Source organism: Lampetra fluviatilis, chromosome 7 (assembly GCF_964198595.1).
Source record: "Lampetra fluviatilis chromosome 7, kcLamFluv1.1, whole genome shotgun sequence".
NCBI classification, from domain to species: Eukaryota; Metazoa; Chordata; class Hyperoartia; order Petromyzontiformes; family Petromyzontidae; genus Lampetra; species Lampetra fluviatilis.
The window spans coordinates 12,046,510-12,063,658 of record NC_136281.1 but is presented as its reverse complement, the minus strand read 5'-3'; the positions used below and the strand labels follow the sequence as shown (position 1 = coordinate 12,063,658).

The 17,149-nt window shown below is 43.3% G+C and overlaps 1 protein-coding gene across 1 annotated transcript in view; it reads right to left on the bottom strand.

Moving 5' to 3' along the window:
• The window catches only part of LOC144933582 (glycogen phosphorylase, muscle form-like), a 49,741-nt gene extending 33,065 nt beyond the window's left edge, over positions 1–16,676 (bottom strand). Inside the window, exons 1-2 of the mRNA XM_078858524.1 lie at positions 16,578–16,676; positions 16,090–16,376 (exon numbers count right to left, since the gene is read on the bottom strand). Coding sequence (XP_078714650.1) covers positions 16,090–16,332 — 243 coding nt within the window. The 5' untranslated portion in view covers positions 16,333–16,376; positions 16,578–16,676. The remainder of the gene's footprint in view (positions 1–16,089; positions 16,377–16,577) is intronic.
• Positions 16,677–17,149: the final 473 nt, after the last annotated feature.

The window sequence follows — 17,149 nt, the reverse complement described above, 5'->3', positions numbered from 1 at the left end:
AACAAACATAAGATCCAAGTCCGATTCAGTACAGTGCATAAAATCCGTGATCTGATTCCATCTGTGAAGGATGTCGTTCCTGACTTACAGTATCCTGGAGTCTACAAACTGAGTTGCAGTTGTGGTGATTGCTACATTGGAGAAACGAAACGTCATGTTTCTGATCGTGTCCGCGAGCACAAGTCAGATCTGAAACACGGCAGAACTGATTCTTCGGCTGTTGCCGATCATTGCTACAACTCTGTGGGCTCTCATGAAATTGTCTTTTCCGAGACCAAGGTGCTCTGCAAACCTCCTGGCTACCATCAAAGGTTTGTACACGAAGCCATACAAATATACAAACACAGATATAATTTCAACCGTGATGAGGGTTACAAACTGAGTAATCATTGGAAAGATGTGATTAACCATGCAAAAAAGATGTAACTACACTTATTTGGACCATCTTATTTGACAGACAACTATTACAGGTTATTGATAGACAGCCAGTTTGTTGTTTTACCAGTTTTAGTTTTTACTTGCTTTCTTTTTTCACACTTTTGTTATGTGTGCTAGGTGTTAGTTACAAACCGAACCTCTCCATAACAAAGGCCCAGTCCTTTGTTATGCAGTCTATTCTTAGGCTTAAGCCTCACCTTACCATATTAATAAAAAGTGTGCCGTTCCTGGCCCTTCCCCCCTCAACCATTATATATACGGGGTGGTATTTCTTGTGATCTCTCATTTACTTGATACAGCTGTCGTGGCTGTGACGGTTCCACTTGAAGACGGAGGCTTGTGTTGCTTCCGAAACGTCGTGATTTTTTATTGTTTTATTTTACTTTTATTAATTAAATGTTTTTTTACCTACGTGACTTTACCGAAAAAACCTAAGAATATGAATCCTTGCAGTCACGAAAGCTTAAAATCTAGAAGTTTAACCTACTCACGCCGGCTTGTGCCCGCCCTCACAGTCGGGCATATTTGCGGAATACACCATGCCGCCGTTGACCCTGGCCATTGACCGAGCAACCCAACGTTCCTACCAGCTCCCTCCGCAGGAATGTGTTTTAGAGGGCTAAGTAAAAGTGGGCATGGGGCTGCTAGCTCACTCGTATTGAGCGAATCCAGATATTAGGTAGCTGAACCGTGCAGCCACCAATCGTCAACAGTAAGAACACATTTTGGAGGTCCGCTTTTACAGTTTGCGGTTGACTACGCAACAGCTGCAACACCTAGAAGATATAAGGAAGTGATGGTGAAGTGTGGTGATGTTCGCAGCGTTGGCTGCAATGGCCTCTTAATCTTGAATCAACTTGCCAAGAGGGGAAGACGGACAGCGTGCCGCAAAGATTGTTGCTTCAGCTTTTCTGCCAGATCAATTACATAAATTATCAATGAAATACACTTGCAGCATAGCCCAGGCAAAGCAAAGAGCATTGTCTAAAGCACAGTGACCATGGAAACAGCTTCTTAAAGATTTATGAGCAGATTAACAATGGCTGGCACATTTCAAGGACAATGGTGTTAACCTTCAGGCAATACCAGAGGCATAGTGAATCAAAAGGTACCTTAAAGGGTGCGGTGCAAGACATGAAATGTTTTTACTTACATGGCCATTTAACAGAAGGTGGATTCACAATTCTAAAAATGAGCTGAACACACTGCACGTGCTGGAGAATGTGTTGTTTAGCTCTTGCCAAAATGCCGCCTTGTTGATAATATGTGCAACAAGACTAAAACGTACACAAACGCACACATTTTATATGAGCACAGGATAATGGGAGGCGGTGGAGAGCGTGGGGACGTGGAGGGTAGCGCGTTTGCTGTGTTAATGCAAGTTACTATAGCAGCACGGTCACAAGGGAAATGCTTGTTCGGCAGTACAGTGTTCCAATCCTCAAAGGAAACCTGTGGGTTACTTAAGGCTCCTGCTCTTGTGGCATTCAGCAGCCACACTCAAGGTCACATCAAGTTCATTTCGAATTAATCTTTCGGCAGTCTAATTAAAATGGCAACTTAACCTTTTCCATGGAATAGAACAGCTATGAAGGGAATGGCCATAAGATTTACAGATCCTCTCCACTTATTTATTAACTGCCCATATAATACTCCACGACAGCGCATGAGTTTTGCACAATGTTTGCTGTTTGAGAATGAGTATTCCCCATGGTTTTCATGGATAATTCTATGACACCAGACAACCAGCAGCATTTGCTGACAAGATTTTGTCGTCATCTGGTCCAACCTATGTGAGACTAGGCTCTAAGGAAAGCTGTGTCGGGTGTGGACCAATCAACTTCAAGGACAGTGCACATTATCAGAGTTATGTTTTTTGTTTGCATTATGACTGCAGGTATTGTGGTCTATGCAAACATGACTCCTTGTAAAACAAAGGTGTCAGTTTTGTTGCCAGATAGAAGGGTAAAAAAACAATTATCAAGATTCAGAAAGTAAAAACAGGACGAGAATATTCCTGATTTGATCAATGCTGCTGGAAGACATTGGTAAACAGCTGATGCGCAAGGTTTGCCTTTTATTCCCATGGGGGGGAAATTGTGAATACTGTACTGTTTTTGGTAACATTTCAGTGTTTACTTTTGTAGCTATAAACAAAAAAAAGCATTCCCTTGACATAAACTCCAGCAGACGCTGTCGTTACGATGAAAATGTTTACAGGAATGGGAAACTCATCAGATAAATTTGGCACACTACCTACCACCATCAGTTTCCGTCCCTGGCAGTGTTCACTTGATAATACAAAGCCCGTTTTAATGAGCATTGTATCATAGTAATAGAATAAACGGTGGAGTAGTGGTGCAGTGGTTAGAGCACTGTGCTACAAAGACTAGCAACATGCGTTTGATTTCTGAACACGGCTAACATCAGTGATATCTGAAATGGTTCTGGGTCTCTCCACTTCCCTTTTACAAACCTGCACTGACCAGCATGGTGAAGTATGGTCACCATACTGGCCTGTACACTAACGAATGGAACAATAACAGCCCGTTTGAATTAATTCAGTACGAGGTGCATTAAGGACAGCAGTAATGTATTGATTTGGTTTTGCAATTATTCCATTTTGCACCGGGTCGAAGATTTGATTCTCACAACCTTCTACTCAGAGTGATTAATGAGTGAATGTTAGAGATCCTGTGACAGCATACGCATGATTATGCCGATGTGTGCTAGCAGTTCCAATAACATTCAGGAATTACATTTAGCTCATCTTACAATAAGTTGTAAACCATATAAATGTATCATGACAATATAATTATTCATTAATCAAAAACTATGCCAAAATGTATACCCATAAAAAAATTATCCACATATCTATGATGTGGACTATTCTGTCTGTAAGAAAATAATACTGTTCATAATTAACTTTGTTTATTCATCGATTTTTGTTTTTAGAAAAAAAATACAATGAATCTCACCTGGCTATTACCTGGTAGAATGAAGGATTTTCATTCCTTTAAATGTACTTTACATGAACGTGTACGTGACCAGAAAATCATCGACTTAAATACGGTGGGGCAAATATGATGGTGCATTATAACACAACACACCCAGCAGCACGTACGCATGTTGCACCCGTGCTAATGGCAGCACGGTGAACAGCCAATTCAAGTCGAGGCCATTTCACCTTTGAGGGCTTAAAAAGCCCGCACCGTGGCTTAATTGAACATCTCAAATAAATTGCTACTTACAAATCGAGGCATTTTGCTTATCCAATGTGATGAATTGACAAACGTTTTTTTAAACATGTTATTAAACCTCGTCGAGTAACATATATAAAACAACAGGAAGCAATTGCTTCACATTGCATGTGTAAGAGAAATATGCCTTACATCTCGCACCCTTTCTGTGTAGCTGCCGGCTTAGTACAGTATCACAAAACGTTACTGTGCTTGAGCAGACGTAGCAGATGGTCAGCTGGCAAATGCTCCCCAGTTACCACATTATGAGAATCGGTTTTCCCTTTTTTTCTGGCAACAAAACAGGTGTTAAGATGTTAAAACACCAAACTGAAACCTTTTACAAGGATTCATGTCTGCATTAACCACAATACATACTCTGGTCGAACAACGTTTGAGACTAGGCTCCAAAGAAAGCTGTCTCTGGTGTGGACCAATCAGTTGCAAAGACAATGCATATATTTTCAGAGTATGTTTTTGTTTGCATTCTGACCACAAGTATTGTGGTTAATGCAGACATGATTCCTTGTAAAAGGTTTCAGTTTGGTGTTTTAACATCTTAACACAACTGTTTTGTTGCCAGAAAAAAGGGGAAAACCTATTCTCATATTTTGGTACTGGCAAAGGAGGGCCCATGAAGTTACCACATTGTGTTCTGGGTGCAGTGTCAACTACCAACTATTCGGTCGTAAATGGCTCCAACAACTACTAAATGTGCCATTTAGCCTCGACTTAATATGAAGTCAATTATGTAATGCTTTGCCATGCCCATTGTTTGGAGGGTAATCTTAGAAAATTGACCGGTTTCCAATTACGGCACAGACCCATATTTGACATTCTATCTGTAATATGATTATTTGATTACATTTCAGAATGTTTTGTTCAAAGATACGTTTAAGTCTAGTAAACCTGGACATTAACAACACTACACTGTGCATGCAATGGGCTGATGCTGTACTCGCATTAACACAAGCCAATGATGACTTGAACATTTCGTCACAGGATTATTTTTTGGAAGAACTTTCCATAAAAAAATATATTAAAGTAATCGTTAATTTTAATGTACCAGAACAAGCCAATCCTAATCAAATCATGCAGGCCTGGTGGCGCACACTTGTGTCCCAGCGTTTGAGAGGAAAATGTTTGCTATACTCCCAAATACATTCGACTGCACGGTTACACGGAGATTGCAGTACAGCAGCAAATGGGGTCATTTTCAGTGTTAACCTCTCGTGTATATATGGGCATTTTCTCCAGGTCCTCTGGTTTCCGTTCATACACAAACATACCACATGGGACCCTCTTGAAAAGATCTTGAGGCTCAGTGAAGGCTTTCCTCGGTAAATTAATTGCAATCATTTCTGTAAGCATAATCAACCAAAATCAGTTCTTACGCTCCCAACATATGCATCAAATCGTTGGAATTATATCTGGACATAATATAGCCATGTCCTATTACTGTATTACAAGTGTTTGCTGTTTCAGGATCCAGTAATGTATTATGGTTTATTGGTTTCACACTGCAAGCCTAAGATTTATGCACAAAACCATGAGGAAGCTAACTAATTCAAGTGCACCATTATTGCCATGGCAACATGGCTGCTATAGATTTCAGTGCAGTGTGGTGCATGGACCTTAACATTACAAATAAGGTGGCCGCATTTTGCATTTGTTACGCAATTTAACATTTGTGTTATTGTTACTATTCATAAACAAAATAACCGATTTACGGTGTTGAAATGGTAAGTTTGGCAACATGCGAGTAATTTAAATCAATATTTATGCAACGAGTAGACAAAACGATGAATGAGTAACTGAATCAACACATGATGGATAATTCGCAGAAAGATGCCGTAATGCGAGCGGGCAGAATGGGCTTCCCCCAATGCAGCCTCTGGAACCAAGCCCGCACACATTGCCCCCCCCCTCCTCCCTCTCTCAGAGACCTGCAATGCAGCACACGGACTGTGATGACATCATACTACGGGTGGATTTTTCCTATGGTTTGACGCCGAGGAAACGCAACAGCCCTCTGCTACTACTGCCCTAGTGCGGGAAAACGCCGCAATGGCTCTCAAAGACGAGGAATGCCCTCCCCCCGTATGACAAACACACACGGAAAAACATTTTTCCATCGCAAATATCAACCACACTGTCGGGAAAAAAATGTACTGAAGGTTAATATTAATGACGATGGCTCTAACCGTAGGTGGAACTGAGCATTTAACTCCGAATGGGATGGTTGACGTTTCAAATTCCAGTTGGGGGTTTGGCTCGGCCCATCATCTTACATAGGTCAGAAAAACGCGTATTAATTTCTGGTAAATGAACAGTGGTTGATCTATATTCTTGGTTCTTTCGGTAAAGTCACATAGAAGGGACATAATAAAATAATACAAATATAAAACACTAAAATTATCACGACGTTTCGACTGCAACACAAGCAATTTCACACCTGATGATGATTGCTTGTGTTGCAGTCGAAACGTCGTAAGAATTGTAATTGTTTTATTATTTCCCTTCTACGTGACTTTACCGAAAGAACCAAGAATATGAATCCCTGCAGTCACGAAAGCTTTAAATCAAAATTTTAAGTGGTTGATCTATGAAGATTGACAGCCACCATAGGAATGCTGAATTTCGAATGGAGGTGAGCGCGATGTGAAGCATGGAGGCACTGCCTTCTCTTGAGCACAACAGCATCCACACATCAACGACTTCGCCTTGATTCTTAAAAAAAACCACCACAGGCATCTACAAAGGCTACAAATGATTTTCCAATTGCAATGGTGTATCCTCTTGTTTCTGTGGGTGTGTTTTTGTCTCCAATGAAGATGTAAGTATGGTATAAGGATGCCTATTTTGAGTTCTGAATGCTGTGATTAAGCAGGTAATTATTCATTCATAATTATGTCAAATGAACTTCAACCCGCAGTATAATTCGTATAATCAATCCTGTTCGTGACATTTCCAAAGCTAATGTCGCATGTTTAGATGGCCGTCTTCAGTGTAAAGCAGTGCACACAAAGGATATCCATACATTACAGCACACAACTCATTGTGAACACACGCATGCAAAACACCTGCAGCAGTGTCAAATTTCACCCTTTCAGATGCCAAAATGGCTGTAAGTCCAATCAGATCATCTTCTGAAAGGCTTCCGCAGTAGCAGTTGCTGAGTAATGTTATTTTCTTTAAAAGTATTGCATGTAACGTCTTTTTTTATAAATACACATTTAAGAAATACCATTCACCTGATAATAATTTTGCAAAGCCTGCGAACAAATCTTGTTGTTCGGTGAAGTCAAAATGTCCAAGTGTCACCGCGTGTTAATGGAGTGTTGGGTAATGCTCATCAGTTGGCAGCCCCGAGCCAGTGGTAGTTGTTCCACACTACTATTGTTGAGTAGTTCCGACGGACGTACTCGGAGACAGAGGTAAGTTAGGGGCTTCCGCCAGGGTTTATTAACACTTATCAATACTACACAGGGTACACAACTCCCAGGGGCTAGGGGTCCTACTCTTGAGTCCGGGTCCCTGCCGGCTAGCTCCGGTCTCTCTCTCTCGTGTCGGATCGTGGAGTCTACCGACTCCACCGACCGGAGAGAGAAGCACCTCTACGGCTACCACCGGCTTCTCCCCAGACTCCCTATTCGATCCCTCTCACTATCCCTGGTTCCCTCTTCACCCTGTTTACTATCCCCGTTCCTACAGTGACCCCGCTTACGTCACGGGGTATCCCTTAAATACCCTAGGAGACGTGACGTCACGTGCACTGCCCAGCACGTGCGACCCCACGTCCCGTGATGTCATCGCACCGGACAGCGCACACGACGCCACCACTCTCCTCTACTCCTCTACACTATGACAGGTTCCATTCCAGTCTCTCGACTGGATGAATACTGTTTATGCCAACAACATGGAACTCATTTCATAGACCCTTTAGGAAGTATTTAATGCCCTCACACAAAATTACCGGGCTATATGGAATGGTTCCGCGGTACACAAATTACAGATAATGAGTATAAATATCCACTAGAGGTTACAATTCCAGTATTTTATCTGCATTTGAATTGATCACTGGGTTGTTTGTATTGCTTATACAGAGCATGATGGTTGGTGTACTGTTGCAAGTTATAATTTCACTTTATACCTAAACTTGGATGTGAGCACTAAGCGTCTGTGATTCATAATATATATGAATAAGCGCTAATGTATATTCAAATGCACATGAAAATTAATACAGACAAGACTTTGCCAGGGTAACAGGGCAAGTTTTGTTAACGAGCACCTATTAAGGTCAGCATTGCATATGAAAGGGTGGTGCATCTAACACCGCGATACGTACTGCGTGCATCTGGTTTAACACAAGATGATAATTTCTCACCTACGAGCCTTACACTAGTTACCTTTACTGCTGAATGCTTTTCATATTTAGGGCTAGAGACTTCTCTTAGGAAAACCTAATTTAATGTACTCGAATTCTGTGCAGCCATTGGTGACTTTTTCTTCACATGCCGTGGACATTTTTTTGTCGCATGACTATAGAACTGCAATTTTTACTTCCCAGAGCTGAATTATAATGTACTATAGGAAAACTAAACGAAATAATTGTCCTGTTTGTGCAGTCGTTTGTGAATGAGTGCGTAACGATAAATTCACTACAAGAACCTCATTTGATCAAGTTCTGACTGACACCCATATTTAAACCCAGCATCTTATTCTCAGCAGTGTTGCTTCCATATATTAACCTCCATATAAAATCTACTTTGGCAATGTATCTCATCGCAAACACAGTAGGTGGTGCGATGTGCTCGGAGCTGTGTAATGGAGAATCTGCTTTTCCTGCCTCGCTTCCAAAACTCAATCTGGAGGTTTCGACCTCCAGCGACCGAGCGGCTATTTATGGGAGACGCCTGTTGCCACGCTTCCTTAGATGTCCCTGTAAAACTCGCCTGTAAAGGTCGCCTGACATATCTGTTTAACGCACATGAAGCCCCTGCTTGACATTACAGACCAGTTATTCAAGATCAGCCACTGTACACATCGATTGCAAACGGTGCACTTCTGCCACCCATGTCGTTTAACTCGACACTCTCTAACCAAATGAAAGATGTTGCTGAGATGTACTTTGTTTTTAAAGGGAGATCTGTTCAACTAGTTATTATACAAAATATAGTATTTGCAACATACTGTGGCTGCAGGTATATTTTACATTTTCCACTTGAGCTGCTCTTGCAAATCATACCAACAGATCTGTAATGGGCACTCAAAAAACTCCATTACCCCTACCCCATCCCTACCCTCCACAGCCATTATTACAACTACTTTAATCAACTTTAACACAGGGTTTGGTTAGGTAAGGCTACCAAAACCATCATCCTTGACTTGTCATTTTCTACATTATTATTTTTACAAAAATACACAGCTATAAAGCCGTACTAAGCAAACGACACCAACGTCTATGCATCCCCTTTTCTGCGTCTAAACTAATTCCGGGGTCGGCTAAGGGAAAGGGGTACACGGCTAACTCCCTTATGAAAGTGATCTCGTGAGCCCCCCCCCCCCTTACAGAGCCAACTTGGTGTCAGATAGCCCCGGTAAGGAGGGCTGCCTTGGAAATCCGAGCCAAACGTGCAAGGCCAGTTCATGGCAACGTGGAAAAAAAGTATCTGAGATAAAACACGCATTGGAAGTGGAGGGAAGAAAGGCCGAGTTGACGCCCAACTGGAATTTGTCCTCACAGGGTTCTCCCCTGAAAGAAATACTTTTGGTATAAATAAAGGGTAATGTAGGTAACCAAACAATCTATGAGATCGACCCTCTAACAACATCGCCTCCCAGCCAAAATGATGTCCGCTTATGGATGATTACAATTCTGTACATTTAAATTAAGTAAATTGCATTCAAGGAATAATTCTGGTGAAATGTTTAGCAACTCATAACAAGAGGTTAGGCCGCTATGGATAAAGCGCTTTCACGATCAAATACCAGTCAAGAATGATCTCTCTTTGGTCGATAAAAACCGGTTCACGTTGTGTAAATCAACAGTGGCTGTCTTGCTACGCAGAAATGTGGAATTTCAATCACTGCCTTTCGGGCCAGCAAATGAGTTGAGCAACGGAGCATTTAAAGGTGCTTGTTTGATCAGGAGGACATGTGACTTACTACCACCTTGCATCAATGAAAAGGCGTTGTTTGCCAACACAGCACACCCTGATGTGTTTCTAGTAAGAATTGCCAGTGTGAGCAGAGGACGCCTACAGTACACACGTCCAGTACAGTGTACCTATATGCGGTCACAGTGTCTCACGTTTCAGATCCTGTTAAGAAAAGCGACAGCGGAGACTTTAGACAAACATTGCACAATCACGCAGGCCATTCGCCCAGCATTTATTGTGCATGCGCAGCAGCACTACAAGTGTTCACCAAATATATTTACAGCTGCACTATAGGCAACACGTACTTGAGGCTTACAACTAAGGATAAAACGATGGCCATTCAACCGAATATGTAAATTGATTATTCCAGTCATAGATGGTGCATAAACACACGTGTCAGCAGGACTAAACAGCCAATTTCACCACACCTATACATCGCTTCCTACCTTCTGCTAGATCCCACCGCTCTTACATACAACACCAAGCCTCCGACGACTACGTTATAGGGCACTCTATTTGTAAGATCGTATTTGGAATTTTAAAAACAAATTTACTAATTGTCGAGAAATATATCTAAGATACAATCCCGACTGACGTACATGGCGGTGATTTCAAGAATGCACGTGCTAATTCACCAGCTCTTAAAAGTCTACAGTAAATATTTCGTAAGCATATGCTAATTATTAAACGGCTGCACATTGTGGATACGGTAGATGCTGACGACCTACGCTCCCGGCTTTAGGGTTAGAGCGGTTGCCCTTCATTTCACCTACAACGACACGACAGTGCGCACCACCATATTTGTGTGGCGACATCACACTTAGCAGTGGGAGGCAAATACGAGTGTGCAGTATTCCCAAAACAAGGTAGCGTTACTGTATTATTGTACAAAGTGGTGCATTGGGTGCAATGGCTGCAGGTAAGTGACTTAATGTAAACATGTCATTCCCTTTAAAATGCTGTGTGAATAAGACACATAATATATAGGCATTCACCGATTCACAAATAAGTCACTGCATTTACAATTCAGACCGAGGTATTTTTCTGATGGAAAGCAGTATGTTATTTGTTTAGAAATATAACTATCTCAAAACATTAAAACATTAATAGCCAATCCTGTGTCCCCTTGTATTTACAAATAACATGCTCCTGTTGGTTAACACAATATGTTTAGTGTTGCATGAAGCATATCTGAATGCATAGTATGTAATTGTTTTAGCATTGTTAACTAAAACACCATTAACTGTTCACAAAGGGTCACATTGCTATTTGCAAAAGTCAACCACGGCACGCATTAACGTGTACGAATAAGACGATGCTGTAGTGAAAGTATACATTGTAATACGATTTACCCATTTACAGCACTATGTCAATCCACTACTGGATGAAGGCCCCCCTCCCAAGTTGTGTCGGTGACGGGGGGTTGTCAATCATACTTCACCACGCTGGGTAGTGCAGGTTAGTGAAGAAGATGGGCCCAGGACCAGTTCAGATATCACTCACCATTGATGTTAGCCATGGCTGGGAATTAAACTCATGTTACCAGCAAGTCTGCAAACCCATTATAAGGTGGGAGCAGTGGCTATAACGCAGTATATGACCAATACATGTTTTTGTACATGTACAGTACACATGACGCATACGCACAAATATATAAGTTTCTATGCGCACTGCTCAAAGTACTTGTTATGCAATTCGCAGTTGCTGCAGAGCTGTAATGGCGAGATTTATAATGCTGTCGTCGACTGCAGAACAGCTACGGAAACAAGTCCTGCAGCACAAGAGGGTTCTCATTTGTAAAAAAAAAATCGAGAGCTGCAGTGAAGGGCATGCATCCAGACACTTTATGTCAATGTGCTATATTTAACCTGACAAGCACCCACTGAGCTATATAGCTCTTTTGCAGAAGCGACCTTGCCACAAATGAAAGCTCAACGAAGTGGTTTATCATGTGGACATTTATAGCAGCCAAATACTCAAAGTCTAATCGCGTGTTTCTAAATGTGGAGGGGAAAAACCGGAGAACCCGGAGGAAAGATCCACACGACCACGGAGAGAACATGCAAACTCCAAATGTAAAAGCATCGAACCCACGACCTCCTGTATACGAGGCTAAGTAGTTACATGGGTGTATAGTTACATGTAGCGCATAGTGTTGGGTTACTTGAGCGAAGTAGTCAATCTCTTGATTCACTTCTGATTACAGTACTAATTACTGGCAGCTTCAGAAGTAACGTGGCATAGTGTAATCACGAATTTAATATGTTCAAGGTAATGCAATCGGAGTACTTGCTTAATTTCATTACTTTATTCTAATTAAATCTATAAGTTTGATGTAACCTTTGACATAATGAGAACTGTTGAGTACGGATAGTACTTGGATGGGCAACCATCATTCATAAAACATGTGTTGTTACTGTGGGACGAAGTCGTGGGTAGTGCAGTAAAATCCGTGGTACGTGCAACACAAACACTGACTCGTGTGGTGACAGGATTGACAAAATTGTGATGCATGCCTTCTACCAACAGTGGAGTAAAGAAAACTATTTCACCAAAATTCTAAATAGAAATATGACATGCGGACATGTATTTCCCCACCGTAGGATGCCACCTCCGAATAACTAAAAAAACGAGGATATTTTCTCCTTTACCTCCTCTTTCAGGCCTGATCTAATTTATATATCCTCCATACTTCCCTTTGCATATCTATTCATGTTTTCCATCACACGTTCTCTTGCTTCTGAGCCATCAATAAACTCTCAACTTTCTTCCCTGTGCATACATCTCTTTCAGAATATTGTTTCTGTGCCACTCGCTCATGAAATTCTGCCTCTCCCCACATACATCACCTCGCTCCATGTCTCATTGCTCTCTACATCCAGCACATTAAGCTTTCAGTGCTGATGTTGACCACACTGAACCAGCTACTGTACTCATTTTTGGCTGAGCAAACCTATAGAAAGCCCAAACCCGGTTTAGATACAAATGGCCATTGGCCTACGTGGTATAAAAATAAAACTCGGGTTGCCAGGACCATAACAAAATGCAGTGGCCACTTTGCCACCACTGGCACACATACACCTATAGACTAAAACTATGAACAGTCTGAATTAATATTAATAACATTTTACGGGAAATACACCAATCAAATGACAGGGCTGTTTGCCCAAAGTTTTATTAAGCCCCAGCAAAAGACGTAGTTATCCGAGCTGCACACAACATACACAATATTTCCTTTCAATGTAAACGCTTAAGGATAGTGAAATCTCTATTTTATAAGTTCATTAACCTCCTGAGAAAACATTCATGTACGTTTATCTGCTTGGCTAATGAGGCCTGCATAAACTTGCTGATATGGAATATGACATGTACATATACAATTGCACATTAATGTATATGGCATGGTTATAGACAATTTATATTAGGATTATTTGACATTTTGAGAACCAGATGATGCACTGTATGCGTTCCATGTGCAATCATCATTTTTAAAATAAAATTTGCAATAGCATGCCAACCTGCTCTCGCTTGTGCCTACATGCCATAATTTTCATCCCAGTCCACCTGCTGTGAAATATGGATTGAAATAATCGTGCTGAAAATTACACTGAGAGACATAACAAGGAAAACACGAATCAGAGAACAAATATAATTAGGGGACACGATATTGAATATTAGGAAAAGTAAATTGGTTTGTGCAGGACACATCTCTAGAAGGGATTATGCCCGATGGTTAACATTGGCAGCCAAAATAAACACACCCAAGGGGATGGCGAAATGACATCAGTGCATGTGCAGAAGCAAAAGGTTTTATGGCATCACAAGACCATGAAGGATAGTGACAACTAGACCTTTATCTAGCAGTGGATAGATCATGCCTTTCGATAATGGTGTGGCTGAGTAGCTTGGTGGTCAGTGTGCTCTCTCGTGAATGAGTCTTAAAAGTCAAACCAATATCTGCTGCATCTCCAGACTCAAAAATGCTAGGGGGGAAACTGTAATGTGGACGTTAAATCCACCTTGGCATCATTGAAAAAATTGACCCATATGTGCAGGTGACATCCCAAATTTTTACATAAATTGCAAATGAAATGTAAAATAGCAGTCTCCAAAGTAATTGTGCCAATCCAAAATATGCTTGCAAAAGCAAGTGACTCAAAAGGTATTCACCTAGATAGAATGACAATGTCATTAATATACTAGGTGCAGTAAAACGTTTATGAGTATCCATTAAATGGTAGGTTAATTTGCGTATGACTTTGGTGCCCATTAGTACAAAACACTGCTTGAATTGATAATGAATACATATATCAAGGCAGGTTAGAAGCTGGCAAAATGCAATAGAAAAAAAATAAGTTTTTCTACAACAATATATAGTGTATAGATGATGCATTGTATGCTATATATATACACCACCTATTGTATGCGATTATGATCAAATCACACAGAATGTGCCTGATCTTATGACGTCAGAAGCTAAACAGGTTTTAGCCAAGATTGTGCTTGCATTTGCGAAAACGCAGGTGAAAAACAGGAGTTGTAGACCGTTGCATGCTACGTTGTCAGTAAACGGCAGTGAAGAAAAATTCCTCAACATCTCTGCTCCTTGCCTTCACCAACCCTTGGTTTTGATCTTGCACCAAGCTCATTGTCCAACCTCAACCGCGTCCGCACAAACCGTGGCAGATGCGGATACCCACACAAGGACAATTAAACATTCTGCAGTGTCGTGCGAATGTGGTCATCCAGAACAGATCATAACAACGTATAGCGATGCAATGCCCGATCCACAAATACGAAGGAGACATCACGGCGATGATACGCTCCGCTGCTCCTGACGCACTTAATCTGACTGGACCACCTGAATGTGAAATTGGAGTTGTTTCTCCGCATCCACATCAGCCGTACGAGACATAAGGATGAGACCAACCCGCACAGACTGTTGCGTGGGGAGGAAGCCCTCATCCAGCAGTAGATTACGTTAATGCACAATACAGTACTGACCTCGAGAAACGGAATCGGCACCGTGCGAGTAACATAACTTACGTCACACCCAGGACGGCAAACACTGCGGATGGTTATCGAGAGACTGAGGCGAGCCCTCATCCTACCTACCCACTAACAGCATAGATTTGTATCGCCTGTGGGCCTCTGATCATTGTTACTGCATGTTGTGTGGAAGCATGGTGCATCGTATCATTGGTCACTATTTCGTGAATGCAGACTGGACCCATTCATACTCCCGAATACTACTGTACATTGCATGCATACGTGGGGGTCCAATTCATACCCCATTACAATGCATGCGTTATCTGAAAGCCCTTCAATTTACCGTGCGCTTTGTTTATGTGCAATCCCACAAACGCACGTGAAATATGAACACCAAATCAGTGGCTCTCTTTAGAAGCCCTTTAACAATGCGCTGTACCGTACAATCACTCTGGCGTGACAGGGTTTCACGTGTTGCCCATATAAGTACAGTACTTGTATGCGCATCTGAAATCTTTGGGGTCAACAGTGGCGTTCCTTTGACTGACCCATTTCCTCCCCCCCGATACAGTTTCGGAGCTTGTACGTGCAACTTCTGATTTGATATATGTAACCTATTGCAATGCGTGCAGTATCTGTGGGGATCACCCTGCATTGCTTAACAATTTTGACAGCCATCTCTGCCCAGGAATCTCGCTTAGAGATAAATACATTTCGTGGTACAAACGGATTATCATCTGGAGACAAATTATTTCGTTCTCTCAGCTCATGCCTACACATCGCATCTCACCCCTGGCCCTCTCATCCTCAAATCAATTACACCCCAATCCTAATCCACAATTCCAATCCCATCCAAATTGTGTGGAATCCCATCCAAATTGTGTGGAATCCCATAACGCTTCCATGCACTATAGAGGGTATAATTGGGACCGCATCTTCGAGACGCTATTCAGAAGTCGTGGGCACATTCATGATGTTGGAGACGGCGCAGAAACGACGGCAATATATTTTACTGCGTAGAGTTATAGGCAGAGGCGGGGGGGGAAACACACGAAGGTCACGAGCCGGGACTTGAACGTGGAGCAATGGGGAAGTTGACAGCACGGCGCAGGAAGAGAATTCCACACCGCCGGGGGCAACAGGCAGAGGAGGAGGAGGAAGCCTCCACGAAAAACCCTTCCCACCTTATCCGAACCCTGCCCTGCCCCCCCCAGGCACATATACCCCGTAGAGCCCCCCACCCCACATCATCCCCTCCTCACCTTGGGGTCCTTCTCGTAGTAGTACTGCTGCGTGCGGATCCACCTGCCCACCAGGTGGTCGCGCACGGCGTGCGCCAGCGCGAAGTAGTAGTCTCTGGTGGTCGACACATTGCGGTCCTTGACGAGGGTGAAGTGCAGGTGCCGGTTGAAGCTCTTCTTCAGCTCGCCGACGCTCTCCACGCCTACGATGCCCCGCACGCTGATCTGCTTGCGCTTCTCCTGGTCGGTCAGTGGCTTAGACATGGTCGCTGCTGATGATGCTGCTGATGATACGATAACTCTCTTACCTGTGAACCGAGAAGCAAAAACACACTCGATGAGGGGTGGGTTTAATTTAGCGGTTTCTGCAAATTATGTTGTTGTTGGAACGGAGGAGGGGGGGGGGTAAGGTAGGATTGTGGCGAGTGTTTGCGATGATCGCCTGCGGGGGGGGGGCAAGGTTTTTAATGACGCAGTGGTGTGGTGGCTTGAGGAAGGCAGTGACTGACGGTGGAAGAGAGGAGCGGTTCTTGAGCTGCCGCCTGCTGCCCGAGGAAGCGTTGCAGACGCGGATCGAGAGGCGGCGCGCCAGACGTAAACCTCGCCTAGTGACCACGCCCACAGCACCCAGACCACGCCCACCGCACCCAGACCACGCCCACCGCACCCAGACCACGCCCACCGCACCCAGACCACCGCACCCAGACCACGCTTACCGAACCCAGTCCACGCCCACCGCACCCAGACCACGCCCACCGCACCCAGACCACGCCCACCGAAGACAGACCACGCCCACCGCACCCAGACCACGCCCACCGCACACAGACCACGCCCACCGAACCCAGGACACGCCCACCCCCACCACAAAAGTCCCCCGTATAGCCTTGACAGACTGCAGGGGCAAGTGCTGTTAGCGACGAAGGCCGACACGGCGCAACGAGGGGGGTGGGTGGCTGGCACCACGCCCGGCCGCCTTTGTCTCCCCGGGTGGCGATGTTTAACACAGCGCACCGGGTACTTGTTTGAGGCTGAGTCGACCTAGGGGAGGCCCAGGACCGGTTCAAATATCGGCGCCGGTGTT